This window comes from Primulina eburnea, chromosome 13 (genome assembly GCF_022965805.1).
Source record: "Primulina eburnea isolate SZY01 chromosome 13, ASM2296580v1, whole genome shotgun sequence".
NCBI classification, from domain to species: domain Eukaryota; kingdom Viridiplantae; phylum Streptophyta; class Magnoliopsida; order Lamiales; family Gesneriaceae; genus Primulina; species Primulina eburnea.
In genome coordinates this window covers 32,037,884-32,055,376 of record NC_133113.1, presented here as the reverse complement: position 1 = coordinate 32,055,376, position 17,493 = coordinate 32,037,884, and the positions used below count along the sequence as shown (strand labels likewise).

The 17,493-nt window shown below is 34.4% G+C and overlaps 2 protein-coding genes, 1 long non-coding RNA gene and 1 pseudogene across 9 annotated transcripts; 3 read left to right on the top strand and 1 right to left on the bottom strand.

Moving 5' to 3' along the window:
- The first annotated feature begins 262 nt into the window (after nucleotides 1–262).
- Nucleotides 263–719, top strand: LOC140809207 (uncharacterized). Its single transcript, XR_012113083.1, has 2 exons — nucleotides 263–524; nucleotides 584–719. It is a non-coding gene; the product is annotated as an uncharacterized lncRNA (long non-coding RNA).
- LOC140809206 (serine/arginine-rich splicing factor RS40-like) lies at nucleotides 450–4,260 on the bottom strand. Of its 7 annotated transcripts, none has more exons than XM_073166713.1 (7): nucleotides 4,136–4,260; nucleotides 3,314–3,423; nucleotides 2,151–2,263; nucleotides 1,777–2,015; nucleotides 1,100–1,363; nucleotides 908–1,009; nucleotides 450–802 (listed from the first exon to the last, which is right to left on the bottom strand). In XM_073166713.1, the coding sequence occupies exons 2-7, from the start codon at nucleotides 3,420–3,422 to the stop codon at nucleotides 763–765; spliced, it is 867 nt and encodes a 288-aa protein (XP_073022814.1). In that variant the 5' UTR covers nucleotide 3,423; nucleotides 4,136–4,260; the 3' UTR covers nucleotides 450–762. The 7 variants fall into 7 exon arrangements, with proteins under 7 accessions (XP_073022814.1, XP_073022816.1, XP_073022817.1 ...); XM_073166715.1 differs by having other exon boundaries at nucleotides 3,314–3,430; nucleotides 4,136–4,251; XM_073166716.1 differs by having other exon boundaries at nucleotides 3,314–3,433; nucleotides 4,136–4,237.
- A 3,921-nt stretch (nucleotides 4,261–8,181) lies between these two features.
- LOC140810492 (UDP-galactose/UDP-glucose transporter 4-like) lies at nucleotides 8,182–11,707 on the top strand (annotated as a pseudogene).
- A 558-nt stretch (nucleotides 11,708–12,265) lies between these two features.
- Nucleotides 12,266–16,952, top strand: LOC140809223 (ATPase GET3A-like). Its single transcript, XM_073166755.1, has 7 exons — nucleotides 12,266–12,642; nucleotides 13,742–13,866; nucleotides 14,553–14,703; nucleotides 15,888–15,998; nucleotides 16,264–16,402; nucleotides 16,495–16,610; nucleotides 16,705–16,952. The coding sequence occupies exons 1-7, from the start codon at nucleotides 12,382–12,384 to the stop codon at nucleotides 16,879–16,881; spliced, it is 1,080 nt and encodes a 359-aa protein (XP_073022856.1). The 5' UTR covers nucleotides 12,266–12,381; the 3' UTR covers nucleotides 16,882–16,952.
- Nucleotides 16,953–17,493: the final 541 nt, after the last annotated feature.

The following is a 17,493-nucleotide window of genomic DNA, read 5'->3' as shown; positions in this document are numbered from 1 at the left end:
ATAAAAAATATTAACTCTAACAACTTTGAAATTATAAAATTTATTATGATAAAATAATTTTATCATTACAATCTAATATATAAATTTAGTCACTCTTATTAAAATCATTTGAAACATTAAATATAATATCATACATCTTATCTATCCTTAACTTATCCTTATATTATATATCACATGTTTATCCTATTATACGTACCAAACTATGCCTAAAAGCCTTATTTATCCAACGAAAATTGCTTTTTCATTAATCAACCAAAGTAATTTTTGTATAAATTACCATCAATAGATATATAACTTTTGTTAACAAAGAAATCAAGAGCAAATGAATATAACAAAGAGACACCTGACGAATATCCGGGAGTATTGGAGAGGAGGAGGGTTTAGTGAGATCACGAGAGGTTTTGATTTGATCCCAGGGCTAAACCATTTTTAATACGACACAATGTATCAGACGACAGTGAAAAAAAAACATGCAGACATGTACTTGTACATTGGGGACAACAGTCATTTTACCCAGAACGCCAGTGGTCACTGGTAGCCGGAGGTGGTCAAATTGGAACAAATGACAGCATCACCATAGGAGACATGACTGAATCATGAACTTCAGACACATGAGTAACGATTCAATTCGATAGACCACACTACAAAACAAATGTTATTTCATCTCCAATACCGGCTACATACTACTACATTCAACCAGAATACCGTCCACTCTCACACAGTAATTTCAGCTGAAGTTTCCGAATAAATCAAATAGATTCTTCATTCTTGAGATGGAGATCTTTCACGAGGAGGCGAACGGCTGAATGATCGGTGAAAGAACAAAGGCATTATTATTGACCAACATCAAGATTAAGAGAACAATGAATCCAATGTTTAAAACAATAAAGAAAAGGAAAATACTAACCTTCGATACTTGTCCTTGGCTGGGCGTTCTGCCCTGCCATAATCAGGACTCTCCCTCCGTTCAGATCTAGGATTTGGAACAGATCCATGTCCGTAATCAGGGCTATCAACAAGCATTATTATTGACCAACATCAAGATTACGAGAACAATGAATCCAATGTTCAAAACAATAAAGAAAGAGAAAATACTAACCTTCGATACTTGTCCTTGGCTGGGTGTTCTGCCCTGCCATAATCAGGACTCTCCCTCCGTTCAGATCTAGGATTTGGAACAGATCCATGTCCGTAATCAGGGCTATCCCTGTCCCTGCGATAGTCATTTGGGGAATGTCCCCGACCATAGTTTCTTCTATCAGGGGACAAATCTCGACCTCTTCTATCAGGGCTGTATCCATTTCTCTTGTCATCATCATCTCGAATGGCATACTCAACAGAAATTACTCGATCCATGAATTTACTGCATCAAAGTCGGATGATCCCAACTGAGAATCTCAGGCAGAGTGTTTTTTGGGCACATCCCCAGGTGTGACAGCATTTATATTGCTTCACGACATGAATTGTGAAATAGTTTAAGCACGTGAAATCACACCAATGAATTATATTATCACAAAAGACCAATATTGGGATTTTTAATTTTCTTTCCACAACACCACCAAAGCCTATTTTTTCTCCCTAACATTTCAACCATCGTGTAAAGTGAAATTAGTAGGTATATTAACTGCAAAACACGAACCTAAAGAAGAACGTGAGTATTAAAGCGAAATTGCAGCAAACGTCAAATCCACATGAAAGAAAGACCCGGATCCACAGAAATGCAACATTGCTTCAAGCTACTAGCATAATCAACAAAAAATCATTTTACACACGAACCTCATATGAGTAGCTTCTAATGCTCGTGTGGCATCTTCCTGCAATTCATAATGCACAAATGCAAAATTCCTTCTGATTCTCACATTTGATACCCTTCCATAATGTTCAAAATGCCTTTCGAGATCGCTTGTCCTGGTATGGATGGGATCAAAGTTGATGACAAACAAAGTTTTTGAAGGTTTTGTGTTGATTGAAGGTTTTCTCAAGCTATCAGACGACCTCCTGCCACCCCGTTCTTGCTACAGTTCAAACTCAATGAAGTCATTAGGATATTATGCTAATGAAATAGAAAAACGAAAACTCGATCAGATATAACTCCAATTGAAGTAGATCTATGAAGTATATCATCACAACCTCGAGGAGCGTCCTAATACCTTAGTCCACTCGACGCGAAGTCGGTGTCCTTTTCTACCAAACTCTGTCCTGTCGAGTTTTCGTACTGCATCCTCTGCATCTCGCTCATCTTCCATATAGACAAAAGCAAAGCCTATAAAATCGAAAGAAAGTAAAAAGAGAGAAGAGAAGTGAGCCAAACCAGAATGATGCTCGATAGGCAGAGAGATAAAAAAATATTACATTCATCAAAAGGTGACGGTAATATGCCTCCGAATGGATACAATTAATTACAACATACTGTAACTAAACAAATGTTACCATCCAAAACCCCTGCAAATGAGAGAGAAAGAGAGCAGGGGAAAATTTTTATGAAGGAAACACAACACCTGCCACAGGATCCGGAATGAACATGAAATCTATGTTGAAACATGTCGGAAACTGAAGATTGGGCAAATTCATGAGGAATGCAAAAGGCAAAGGTCTCAGGAAAGTGTGGGATGGTATGACAATGGCAGATCATATTGGTTCTTTTGAACAAACACAATAACATGTATCTTGGGCACAAGCCAGAAAATAAACGGAGAGAACCATCCATCATCCAGGAAGATCATGGAATATCCAAACAATCCTGCATCAAAGAAACTATTGAGCTTTGGGGCTTCACTACAGCAAAAACGCCCTTTTAGAAAAATAAACACATTAAATATTCATATAATATTTATTTTAAAAAAATATGTTTATCCTTTGAGGTATCAGTATAAGGATTTCTTCAAAAATAACGGGAATTTAATCAACAAAAACTGTCCTATCTGTAAAGCTTCCTTGTCCAGGCACCAAAAAGCAAATCTTTAGAAGGTAAAAATGCCAGGCTATTTTTTCCTTTCAGCCAACGTGGGAAGCATAAGATACCAATGCATACCATCAAATTCACTTCATTAATCATCGTCCATCACTCTTGCTACATGAATTCAGTGTTATGGAAAATCTACTCGACAAGAGTTGCCAACAGAACATGAACAACATTTACTACTATCATTTAAACCAAACAGTGTGGCCAGAACAGTTTGCCCCCTCAAATTTTTCACCAGTTAAGTTCCAGTGGTGCAGACCACCAAGTACAGCTGCAGACTGAGTTTGTAAAGCATTCTGTTTTTATATGTAAATTCCTAAAATCTTTGGGTAGAAATAAATGTGAACTTACCAGATTTCATATCCACCCTATCAACCTTCCCATATCTTCTGAAAAGTCGTTCAACATCGGACTGGTGAGCATCAAACTCCAGATTCCCACAAAATATGCCCCTCATCATTCTGAAAGCTTCTAAAAAAAGTTAGCTTTTCATCATAAGTTCGAACAAGAAATAGCAGTTGTTCCAAAAAAGGGGAAAGCAAAAACTTTATATTGATGATGAATCGAGAAAAATTCAATTCATCAATTCTCACTCCTTCACTTGCAAAACTATTAAAAAAATATGAAAAATATTCAATCTACAACTCCACAGAGTCGAGATCCGAAAACTGGTTGCGTAATTTAATTTGGAACCGCCAAAAAGGACGTTCAAATCTTCTAAATCCAGCTCTTCAGATGAAATTCATGGATACAGACAGCAGGAGTTCTACTCTGAGCAACATTGCTCGATAACGAGTTTAAAAAAAATTGTGAATAATCATGTCAGTCCCGAATTCTTGCAACTAAGAGCTCCACCACTCCCCTCCCATAAGAAAAATAACATATAAAACAATAACAATATAAATACAAAAGAATCCTCGAACCAAGAAATTAAAACGGTAGCACCAAATTAACAATTCATCAAAATTCTCCTCCACAACGGGAAAAAACATAATTTCGTTTAACGACAACCTGAGATCTGTACACAGACCAACAATATAAAAGATTTTCAACTTAAAGATCTGAACTTTCGACTCAAATAATCCGAAGAAGTGACCATGGAGAAATGAATCAGTCAGAAAAACCTTTACTCTACACATAAATACAAAGAAAATGGTAGCGGTTAGTACGTACCTTACGTGCTTTCTGCAACAGACGGTCGCGCCGCCCGAAACCCTAGGGTTAAGGTTAAAGAGTTGAGAGTTGCATGGGTTTAAACGACAGCGTTTGGTGACTCAATCGGGTCAGCCCACGTTACGTTGAATGTTCGGTCCTGCAACGGGTCGGGCTATATAATTTAAATTTAGTGGGGTGTATTCAATTCAGAGTTTTGATCACTTTTAATGACTTTTTTAAATGATTGACTTTTATGGATTTGATAAATTTTTATTGACTTTTATGGAATCTCACAGATTTATAAACAGATTTATGTAGACTTTTTTGCAAGATTTTTATAGACTTTTGTAGATTTTTTTTTATAGAATTTTATAAATTTTGTACTTAACTATAACATGTGATTTTTTATTAATTTATTTGAACTAATAATTAATTGACATATATAACATATTCAATTTGAAATTATTTTTAATATTTATATTAATAAATAAATTTACTTATTTAAAAGTTAAATCGTTTAATCCTTACATGTATATATATGTGGGTTTATATGCATGTTTGTAAATTTTTTAAAATACATCAATTGATTAACATGTAATCTTATTTTTAAATTGATAATATAAATGTAAAAATAATATTATTTATTATTGTGTGAATATAATTTTGTATAAAAATATCATAGCTTACATATTAATTAAAAATACGAAAATGAAGTAAAAATCATTGTTGTTACGAAACTATTCAATTATTAAGAATTAAACAACATTTTTTTGATCATCTTTTATTATTATTGAATATTACATTAATTTGTATAAATCATAAATTAAAAATCACAAAATTAATTCTATAATTCAAAATTTCCCCGTGTTATTAAAATAAAAAATTATTAAATGAACAATCAGTCAAAAAATGAAAAATTTGAAAAAGAAAGATGAAAATATATATAGAGATACACTTCGAAAATTTGAGAGAGTAATAGAAATAGATGAGAGGAGAGAAGATATGAAGATATGTGATGTGAAGCGACAGAGAGAGAAGTTTTAAAAATCCATTCAAATCTTTGAGGTGAACCAAATACAATTTTTTACCATTTGTAGTTGTACCTTAGGCTTTAATGTTTGTATGTCAATGAATTCCATGGAGTTATTAAAAGTCCATGGAAAATTTGAATACCTGTAGACTTTTATAGAGTTTATAAAAGTCAATGTTGAATATCACTTGACTTTTTAAAACTCCATGAAAGTCTATTTTGAATACCACAAGACTTCTATAGAGTATGCAAAAGTCTTGATTGAATACCTCTAGATTTTTAAAATCTACAAAAGTCAATAAATTTCCCACGTTGAATACACCCCCCTTAATGTATTCGATTCATCTTAATAATTAAATTCTAAAAAATAAAAGATCCAATTAATACTCACATATTTATATAGAATAGTAATATATTAGTAGTAATTATATATATAAATATATATTTTCATACTGTTCTACTTGTTTATCACATTAATCGATAGGGTAAATGGTTTTGTTGGTGTCGAGATATATTTAAAGAAGTGTTTGTAATAATTAAAAATAAGTGATTATTAGCTTTTAGCTTAAAAAAAATCAGTTCATTGTATTTTTAAAACTCGGATTTCACGTTAACCTTTTGTTTAATTTGATCGAAGTACAAAAGATGGTTGAATGTTGATTTTGTTATGACGAAAGTAATTCTTGTAAAAATTTAATATTATAATCATTTATTTATCAAACACCGTGGACTTTTTTAAAAATAAAGTTTGTGGCAAAAGCACTCCCTAAATGCCTCTAAACACATTACACATATTTAATTTAATTAGTGAAATATATAGTGTATTAGGTTGCGTTTTGATTGATGGATTTCAAAAGTCATAGATTTCAAAATGTTTTTTTGCTATTTAGAGAAGGAAGAGTATAAAATTCAAATCCATCATTTATATGTTTATATATTATTTCATGTTAATAAGACAACTGATTTCAAGTTCACTCAATAATTGTATCATTTGAAATTCATTTTATTTTGTATTATTAATATGTAAATAAATAAGACATATATTTAAACTTTGATCTGTTTTTTCATTGTAAACAGACAAACTAACCAAAATCTATAGATTTCAAATCTGCGTCCCAAGTTCACCTTTAGTTTTTGTACCCACGAGTGTTTGAGTGTACATAATTTTAGTGATTAAAATGGTTTGTTTCTTTAATTATTTAGTGACTCAAAAGGGGTAAAGTCGATCCTGGGTGTGGGGGCAGTGCCCCCACACCCAATCAAGGGTCAAGATTCAATCATGGGGGGTGAAATTTTTTTAAAAAAATAAAATAAAATGGGCCAGAAATTTTCTGGCCCTTGGATCTGCCCTGCCTGCACGGGCAGCATCGAATTTTCCCTCAAAAGGTTGTATTTGGTTGCAAGCCATTGGATGGATCAGAATGAAAGCTTTATTCTACCATAATTGGAATACAGGCGGTGGTGATGATGCTTAGTAGTTTGTACAGTGATTTTCACCTTAAAAAAAATTTAAAAATATGTCATGTATTTTTTTGCAACAAAGTTAATTAATGACTAATGACATGTATTTGTAATTAATTAGTGCCACAATAATTAGAGTCTAGAGACAAATATGTCTCTTCCACCCTTAAATGAGCAAATTTCAAGAAAATGGACAAAATTCTTCTTTAATTATAATAATAAAAAACAACACAAAAGACAAATACTTTGTTTCGAAATCCCACAAATAGTTACATCTCCAGTAGCTAAAAAAAATAAAAAAAAAATTGGTTAACCCCACAATTAATTTACTAATCTTAATTAACGTTCCAAAATCCATTCTTCATATGTATAGTAAAATAATAAAATAAGAAGACCTCTTCTTGCTAACTTGTCTCTATTGTCTCACTGATTCCTTTATTTGTTTAAGCTCTTTAATTTGGATCTTCTTAAATAATAAAGTTCAAACTTTTGCTGAGCACTTGATGCTTCTTAATTCGGGTTCTGATTCAATTATTGGCATACGTAATTATATAAGATACATGACAAATATTTAAATCAAGGTAATTAATTATTATATAGTATTATATTGGAAGAACTAATTACAATTTTTATTATAATATATAATAGTGGAATTAATATCTTCTGTTTAGCTATGTTCCTTGTTAGCCAACTATCCACTAATCCAAATTTGTGCATAATGACCTTTGTCTGATTATCGATTTTGCTATTCAAAAGCCAATTAAGATGATAGCGACTGAGATTAATTTAATTAAGCACAAGAAAATTGGTATATTAGGAACTAGGATAGGTACAAAAAACAAATAATGGAGAAGATTTACGCATCATTTTTAAATAAATTAGAACATATCGTCGTTGTTTTACGCATGCATTTATAGATAAATTGTAAAGTTATATTAAAATAGAAAATCCGAGATTTTATATTAATGTTCATGATGGATTATTACATATACAGAGACCAATTAGTATGAACGCAGAGCACGAGGCTTTTTAAATTTAACACATACTTCAAAAAGCCTTTGAAATATTATGGCTGGATGCGACATAGTCAAAACTACAGTTGCCACGGCGAAGATTGCGAAATCTAATACATCACAACGTCGATTCATTGGCGTAAGGCAGAGGCCGTCCGGCAGATGGGTGGCGGAGATCAAAGACTCGTCTCAACGAGTCCGGCTATGGCTCGGGACATACGACACACCCGAAGAAGCCGCACGAGCCTATGATGAGGCTGCTCGTGCCATCCGAGGAGAAAACGCACGCACCAACTTCGTGGCGACGGATCCCAAGAGGAACCAACCCTGTCTCACCAATGCAAACGAGAGAGATGACGAGGCTGATACCAAATATGGGCTAGGTTTCTCTTCGTTGAAGGCCAAATTCAGCAAGAATCTGCAGAGTGTCATGGCCAGAAACTCGGCGAATAGAAGCAGGGTAAGCGATCACTTCACTTTTGCTAGTATTTTTCACGTCAAGGGATATAATCATGTGCCAAGAAAACCCTTCTGACATCAAGAGAATCATCGATCATAATATGGTGAAACCGAGTGTGATCGTGCCTCATGTTCGCGATGACAAAGCTTATGGGGAGAGCTCTAGCGGACCGAATTACAGCAGAGACCCGTATTTTGGATTCGGGTTGGATTCAAAGGGATCGGAAGTGGGAGAAGTCTGTAAGGATCAAATGGTTGGGTGGATTACAAGTTGTGGGATTGGGAATGATCAGTGCTGTAGAAGTAAAAGATTCAAGGTTTCTTCTTCTGTCATTGTTCCACCAACATTCAGCACCGAGTCTCCGATCCATGGTGATTGAGAAAAAAATAAAAAAAATTAACACGTTCCAGCTCAAATGAATTCCTCTTCTGATCCCTTCATTTAATAGACCTGGTTTCGACTGCCTAAGGCTTGGAAGCCATTTTGAATCTTTTATGGTCCAAGAAAGAAGTCTGAATCCTCAAACAAGAAAATCTGCGCAAATTTGTAGTGTTATTTTAGTATGGTATAAATCCATCAGAAAAATGTAAAAGAAGCTTACAATTCACATGAATGTTATTGCAACACGTCTCTCTAGCTTTCTGATCAAGGCTGCGTTGAATTTTAATATTGAAAATAATTAAAATATGATTTATAAACTAATTAACTTTAACTTGTCAACATGACTGTTAATTGTAATGATAATTAAAAATTATAATTTGGAGTTCTCTGATAACGTTATTTACGCTGTAAATAATCCGACTCAGTATAACGGGATCAGACGAAATGAAAAATGGGTGCATGGACTGAAGTTATCAGATTCTTATCAAGAACTCCAAAGCCGGCCATGAAATGAAAGTTATACATTATCGTTGTGAATTAGTCTATCGACGTAATTTTTTTTGTAAGCAAAAGGGCAAAAAAAAAAAAAGAATTATAGCCTTATAGCCTTTTTTAATTGTCACCCTACAGGTGGCGGACATTTCCTAATGTGGATAAATTTGAACCAATAGAGCGGCGGCAGGGAGAACCAACGCGAGTCTTTGCTGAGTGAGTAAACATATTCACAGGAGTAAAATGATCGCGGTGCCAGCGAGACCCATCTCTCTCTCATCCTGCATCACTTCTCTGTCTCCGCCGTTTCTTAGCTTTCGATTCTACTAGACTGAGCACAGACTGCTGAGTGCTGACCAGTAAGTGTGGTAACCAAGAAAGGAAAATAATTTTTTTTTGTTCGTTTCTGAAAAACTATCTGCTGGACTAAGTTTTTATTATTGAATTCGGTTTCCTTTTTTTCGTTCGAGACCTGTCCCTAGTTGGTAATGCTGGTTGTACGTTCTGGGCTGAGTTAGAATTGATGAGAATGGTTTAAAATCTAATCTTTGCATGGTTCTTAAGTGGGTTTTCGCACCAAGAAAAAAGACGAAAGATAACGGTTTTTGTTGTATAGACTGTCGTTAAAGTCCCCTATTGTTAAATGGTGTGTTCAAAGACAACGGTGAAAAATCGTTGTCGTAGATATCAAAGACGACGGTGAAAAACTGTTGTCGTAGGTCTTGTAAAACCATTGTTAAAGAGACCGTGGTTAAAAGTACGGTAAAAAACAATGGTGAAAAACCATTGTCGTAGACGTCTAAAGACGACGGTGAAAAATCGTCGTGACCACCAAGAAAATGGTGAATCCGTGGAAACTTATGTGAAGCTCTCTGCCGTGCTTATGGGTTCCAATGGACTTACGAAAGGTTCTCTTGCTTTTCTGCAATTATCCGGCACAAATCATGTTCAAATCAACTAAGGTGAAAAATAACTATTTTTCTATTACTTGAAGAAACATTTTTTATGGCTTAAATTGGGGCTGTGTTGTCCGAGATAATTGAAAGATTGAACAGTCCAATGAAATTGACTGTTTTTTGCTGAAACGTTGGTCTATCTCTCTTTTATCATTGTTGATGTGATATTTTTTGTTAATTTTTTATCATGTCCACTCGTTCCTCATCCACTATTTACGAATTCCAGGTAATACCGGTGATGATAATGGGCTCTTTCATTCCCGGACTTAGACGAAAGTATCCGCCTCAAGAATATTTATCCGTCGTACTTTTGGTTGTTGACTTGATTCTTTTCACCTTAGCAGATGCCCAAACGTCTCCTAACTTCAGTGTGATTGGTGTCTTGCATGATGGTATCTAGTGCATTGATTATGGATTCATTTCTTGGGAATTTACAAGAAGCTATCTTTACCATGAACCCTGATACAATGCAGGTAAGGTACATTGTCAATGTAATTTCTTTTTCCTTTTTTGGTGGTCATGCATATTGTCGACCATAAATAATCATTTATATTTTGTTAATCAATCCAATCTTATAATAGACAGAAATGCTCTTCTGCTCGACCCTCGTTGGCATGCCTTTCTTGATCCCACCAATGCTGGTCACAGGAGAACTATTGAAGGCCTGGACTGCGTGCTCAGAAGTATGGATTATTTAACTACTAACTAATTTTCCTGAACAAAGGCATGTATGTATTCAAGTTAAATGGTATTTATTTTCATTTATATTGGTTTTCAATACAGCATCTTTATGTATATGGAGTTCTTGTGTTTGAAGCCATGGCCACTTTTATTGGACAAGTGTCCGTCCTTTCTCTCATTGCTCTGTTTGGTGCTGCCACCACTGCCATGGTACGTGAAAGTCGCGCTTCTTTACTTTCAATTTGCAACTCTCACGGTCTGTTGATCTAACAACCATGAGCAACTGTTGACATGCGTATCACAGGCGGCGGCTGACAGGTTTCTCAGTCTAAATATTTTGGAACACTATCATATTTTTTCCAAAAATAGTTGGTTTCGACATCGCCAAATACATTTGTATCACCATTTCTTGAACAGTTCAGCACACCCATTAACTAAAGAATCACACTAAAAGGGGGCGAGCAAATGTCCTCTCTTATAGATTTTATAAAAGAAAGGTCAGATTCCTATGAAATTACATTTCAAAATACAATAAATTGAAGTATCTAAATTAACACTTGCAATCATTTTTTGCGTTCACTCCCATGCCATCTTACTCTTTTGTACCTTGACCTTTCTTTTCCCAGTCATTGCCACACTTAGTCTTTGATGATATTCATGTTCATATCGAAACAAACTTCATACAGATAACGACTGCTAGAAAAGCTGTGACATTACTGTTATCGTATATGATTTTCACCAAACCTCTAATCGAACAACATATAAGTGGGATATTGCTGATAGCAATGGGCATCGTGTTAAAGATGTTGCCTGATTATAAGCCTTCAGAGGAGCGTGCAACATCTAATTCCCCATGCCAAGATTGAAAATACGCCGCCAAGGGAAGATGTCGCATTTCAAACCGGGATTCAAGAAGACGAAGAAAAGAGACCTTTGGTTTGAAATTGATTGCTCACTGGCATTTCCTGTAATGTAACTTAGCTTTCATTTATTCGCCATGTCAATTGTCAAGGTACTACATGAAGTGGTCATGGAGCTATTTTCACATCCTTTTCTTTAGAATTGTGTTCAGTTTTTCGTATAATGTCCAATACGTGGATGCAATTATCCTAACATTTTTTATATACTTATTATTGCGTTAATGTATAAGTTTAATAGAACACTTGTTCTTACATCATAAATTTATGACTATTCAAATATACGTATTTATTTATTATTTTTTAAAAATGTTTTTATTTAATTTATTTTTCAACTTAAATATTTGAAGTTTCTTAATGAATAATTGGGAATTTAATTATTCTAGACCATCTTAAGAAAAATATCACATTTTTTAAGGTAAAGTCGATGAAAAAATTGTTGAATAATGTTTTCGAAATTTAATTAATATAGTTAAGAGTGGGTGTCACGTGAGATCGTCTCACGGATCTATTCATATTCATAATAAAAAGTAATACTCTTAGCATAAAAAGTAATACTTTTTCATGTATTTACTCAAATAAGAGATCCGTCTCACAAATACGATCTCACACAAGTTTTTATCATTAGGTTAAAGACTTAAAGTAGACAAATCGATTCGATTTATGACCAAATTTCATTGTTATAAAATAATAATCTCCTAAATAATTAATCTAAACTAATTTTTTGTTAATTGTATAATTAGATGATACTCTCTTCTGAAATTTCCTTCTCTAACTCGGATACTACAAAATCTTTATCGAACTGCAAAGAACGAGAGCCTTTCCAGCATCCGCGGAGCAGGATAATCATCGTGTTTCGATCGAAATTGATTGATGGGTTCCACCGAAGATTTGCCGGAGGGAACCGTGCAGAACATATTGGAGCAGGATTCGCTGAAGTGGGTGTTCGTAGGGGGGAAAGGCGGCGTCGGGAAGACCACATGTAGCTCTATTCTTGCTACCCTTTTTGCACGGGTGCGCTCCTCTGTGCTTATAATCTCCACCGATCCTGCTCATAATTTGAGTGATGCGTTCCAGCAGAGGTTTACCAAGACCCCTACCCTTGTTAATGGCTACTCCAACTTGTACGCCATGGTAATTTACCTTTCTTTCTCTTTTATACGAATATAAAACTCTCGGCGTTTGTTAGGTTGGTTTGATATCTGGAGATGTGGAAATGTGACATTGAATCGAAATTTTAGTTTTTGAGGTTTTGATTTTTTTGGACACAATTAAATTTTTATTTTTCGTGTCTCCATTTCTCTTTGTTTTCTTGGAAAACCCTCCCTTGGCTTAGTTTTTTCCTCTTGTTGTGGATCACTAAAACTCTTACTGGATTGGTTGGTCCCCAAGCTTTGTAGTTTTAAATTATGATAAGTAGGATTCTTTCTCTGCCCATAAATCTAAGTAATTTTTCCTCTCTTAAGTCGCAAATTTGTTAAAAGATGCGGTAATTAATTATCACATTTGGGTTGATTACTACCTGGAAAGCAGTAAGACCAAACCTTTACTGAATTATCAAAACCTATAGTTGGTAATTGGTAATGGCAGTACAACTGATTTTTTTTAATTGTATGATCACCAATTTCATTAATCCTCCCAAGAGTGACAACTGATAATACAACTCCCGATGATTGCACTAACTTGCAATTTATAGGAATCGAACCATTGACTTGACTCTAATACCGATTACAGAATCAAACGCTTGTTGTTTAATAAAAAAATTATTGTTAATGGTAACAATACAATACAACTCGATAAATCATATAGCAGTTCAAACACCGTAATCAACCACTCTCTTGATATAGGGGCAATTATTGCCCCTTCCCAAAAAAAACTTCTATTTTTGTTATTCTTGCTTTTGATATTTCTTTGCTTGAAAATTTTCTTTATATTCGAGTTGAGTTCTGTGGGCCATAACATATTAATCATTAACAAGGTTTAATCAACAAACAAGAGTAATTCCTACCTTTTTCTTGGATCAATTCATGTCTTTGGATAGATTTTAGAAGGCAAGTTATTGTATCAAACTAGATTTTGGTTTGGTTCAGTCTGTAGTGTAGAATAGAAGTAATCTGGTTTGGTTCAGTCTGTCATGCAGAAAATTCATGCGCGCGTTGTGTTTGTCTGGGTATGGCTGGGTTTCTGCAAAGTATTGCTTCTTAAAGTGTGATTAAGTGTGCTCTTTCTTTAGGAAGTTGATCCAAACGTGGAACACGATGAAAGTCTCGGGTCGGATATGACTGATGGATTTTTATCAGATTTAGCAAATTCTATCCCAGGAATCGATGAGGCTATGAGTTTTGCAGAAATGCTGAAGTAAGCTCACGTTGTTAGTGCTTCGAAATTATAAACTTTTGATGTCTGGGATATATTTGAGTGAATTAGAAACCACAACTTGGTCTGCTCTTTCTACTTTCACGTATTCTTTATGCAGTTCAGTTTTGAGTTTTGTGTGTTCGGGCTTTTTTTAATCTTAGTCCTTTCTCATGAAGTTCTTTTCAAAGAAGTATGTGCTGCCTGACCTCGTTTGTTCATGTTGTTTGCTGAAAATTTTTCAATACAAACATTAGATCTTGTGATGGAGTGCCTGTATTTTGAAATTATCTGACAAGAATTATGGAATTTTATTCAATTGGCACTCCTTGTAAGTTTTTCTTCCACGTGTGAAGTTAAAAATGTGTAGCTCAAGTCGTTAATGATATCAAGTTAAAAATAAGATGACGTCAACTCCAACTTTGTCTTGTATACTGGCCAGCCACATTTATCTTCATTATGTACTGCTCTTACGAAGCCTTTTAGATTCTTTTATCTGATCTATTGCCTTTTATTACATTTTGATTGAAAATAGTTTGCGTGATGATTGTTTGATTTGATGTTTTGAAATATTCCAAATTTCAAGTTTGGGCTGCAATTTATTAATTGGATATTTATCATGGATCACATATTATTTTTGTTTATCGATCATCTCATATTTCAAACTTGTCCTGAAATATCTTATGCAGGTTAGTGCAAACTATGGATTATTCTGTGATAGTGTTTGATACTGCTCCAACTGGCCATACTCTTCGCCTGCTACAATTTCCTTCAACACTAGAAAAAGGGCTTGCAAAAATGATGAGTTTGAAAAATAAATTTGGTGGCTTGTTGAGTCAGGTGAGCTTGTATTAGAATAGCTTTAACACGAAGACAGTTGGTCAATATTCACAAACTAACACCAAAATGTTCTTCTAAAAGAGTTTTCATGCATTGAAATCGAAATGTAGTTCTACATGTGAGTGCAACTCATATTCTTCAAGGATCAAGTAGTTTATGTTTGCCAAATGTTTGAAGTAGTTGTGTACTTGACTGCTTTTGTATTAGGTTCAGGTTATTTGAACATATACATACTCATGGCATGTAGTTTTTTTTTCATGTTCTCTGTGGTAATGCTGGGAGGTTTTGCATATATGATGAAATTGATGAAATCAAATAGAAGATGGAACCGAAAGGCCAAAAATGATAATAAAGGGCAAATTTATTTTGTTTTTGCTTCTCTTTGGAGTGGGGTGTGGGCCATTGTGAGTACAGTTAATGGAAGGGATCAATCCAGCCTCTCCAAAGTTTGTCTTTTCCCCCTCCAATCAAGATTTGCAAATACACCATCTTTTCTTTGGTTTATTATGATTCTTTTTGTATGGATCTTGAGCTTTTTAGGGGTTTGAGCTCGATATTCACTTTTTCTGTTGACAGATGACACATAATATTTTTTTTTAAATGACACTTACCCAATTAGAACAAAGATGAAAGGCAAACCTGAATTTTCAAGGAAAGCTAATGATGTATAAAACGAATTGGTGAAGTTTAATTTGAAGGTCAATCAAGTTCAGTTTTTTCTATAATGCATTCCCAAACTTGAAATTTCTGAGGTATGCTTATGGTAACCTCATCAGATGATGCTAATCGTGTAAATGGGAGTAAGACCGAAAGTTAAATCTGGTTTTTTCACACACTGCAAAAACATGCCTAATGCATTTGTTTCTGTCTTAAATATTGGTGATACAAATTGATGATAATGATCTAAGGTTTTGTTTTGGGTCGCATTAATGGACGACTCTTGACATTGAAACACTAGCAACATTTATCAATCGCTCAAACACCCATGGCTTGGTTGATAGATTATATCGCTTTTCCTCGTCCAGGATGAGCACAACCAATTTTCTTTATTTTACATCCTTTATAGCTCTTATTTAAAAATGAGTTTTGCTACATTTTTTCAGAATCAGGTGTTTCATTACTATCTTTTTTTTTTTTTTTTGCTTTGATACGCTAATAAGTTGCTTCAATCTTTTAATTGGCAGATGACTCGCCTTTTTGGTGTTGATGATGAATTTGGTGAAGATGCCATTTTAGGGAAGCTCGAGGGCATGAAAGATGTGATTGAACAAGTGAACAAGCAGTTCAAGGATCCTGTAAGATGATATTTGCGTTGTTCGGGATATACATTTCTGGTTTATCACAATGTCTATAGAAAGTGATTTGTGGAATCTGGGGTCGTACAACAGTTAAAACTTATGAATTCCACAATTCTATGCATATTAATTAATCATTTCTTTGGAGTAGCTGAAAATTTAAAATTTGACCAGACATCATCCTGTAGGCGAAGCTCACAGTTAATTTTCATTTTTGTAGCATTCAGTTATTCCTCGAAGTGATGCCTCTTTTTGTCTTTTGCAGGATTTGACTACTTTTGTCTGCGTTTGCATACCAGAATTCCTGTCTTTGTACGAAACTGAACGGCTTGTTCAAGAACTTACTAAATTTGAGATTGATACACATAATATCATCATTAATCAAGTAATTTTTGATGAAGAAGGTACCGCTGAAACATGGTGGAGCAGTCCTTTAGTTTAAACAGTAAACTTTAACTACCTAAAATCACTCCTGTTCTGTCTTACTTTTTTTCAGCTGTCGAATCAAAGTTGCTACAAGCTAGAATGCGAATGCAACAAAAGTACATGCATCAGTTTTACATGTTATATGACGATTTTAACATAACCAAGTTACCTTTGCTTCCACAAGAGGTAGATAAATAACAAAATACCGTAGTTTTTTCCAGATTGATTTTATTTAATTCATCTAATATTTCTGTGATGGACCGGTCTCCATATTCAACAGGTTTGTGGGATTGAGGCCTTGAAAGCATTTTCACAACATTTCTTATCACCTTATCAACCATCCATACCTCGAGGAACGGTAGAAGAGCTGGAGCAGAGAGTGTCAAGTCTAAGAGTACAGCTGCAGAATGCTGAAGAAGAACTTGATAAACTCAAGAAGGGGAAACAAAAGGTTTGATAAAAAGCAAACGAGTGCTCTCCAATATCAGATAAACGCAAATGTTCACTGCCACAGTAGCAATTTGTGTCGACATTTAATTATGAAGGCATCATATATTATATGTATAATTCATACCAAAACCAAGGTCGAAACTAGTTATCAATTCTTAAATTTTTTGAGGACAATAAATCGGGGTTCTTATCATCATGAAATGGTTTATTAATCATCAACATTATTGTTTTTGTTATTATTAATAAATCGAACAATTAATATTTGTTTATTTTTTTAGGGTGTCGACAGTCTCGGTTGATGATCGTTCATGATGATCACAGGACGTATAAACTTGAAACTAAATATCTCATTTGCGGTACCTTTTTTTTTGTGATGCCGGAGCATAATCGGATGCGGCGAAATCTTAGTACTTGAATAATCAACGTATGAAAGTTATAAGAGAAAATTTAACTCGGTGGTGCATGGACTACCTCGCTTATTTCGAAGGGACGGTACCTGAGATTTTGAGTGCAGATCCAAACCACGTAAAACAGTGCAGTGATTTGATCGGGATGCATTTTTTGCCAATCATTTTAGTCAAAATTTGGCAATACTCAAAACATTCAATCCGGGATAACC

Bases quoted from the DNA above. Each gene is read 5' to 3' on its own strand.
- LOC140809223 (XM_073166755.1), top strand. From the start codon at position 12,382: ATGGGTTCCACCGAAGATTTGCCGGAGGGAACCGTGCAGAACATATTG. The intron at 14,704-15,887 runs GTGAGCTTGTAT...TTTAATTGGCAG, and splicing joins TTGGTGGCTTGTTGAGTCAG to ATGACTCGCCTTTTTGGTGT. The intron at 16,403-16,494 runs GTACCGCTGAAA...ACTTTTTTTCAG, and splicing joins AGTAATTTTTGATGAAGAAG to CTGTCGAATCAAAGTTGCTA.
- LOC140809206 (XM_073166711.1), bottom strand. From the start codon at position 4,101: ATGTGTAGAGTAAAGGTTTTTCTGACTGATTCATTTCTCCATGGTCAC. The intron at 2,264-3,313 runs GTAAGTTCACAT...TCGATTTTATAG, and splicing joins TAGGGTGGATATGAAATCTG to GCTTTGCTTTTGTCTATATG. The intron at 2,016-2,150 runs GTATTAGGACGC...TTTGAACTGTAG, and splicing joins TTCGCGTCGAGTGGACTAAG to CAAGAACGGGGTGGCAGGAG.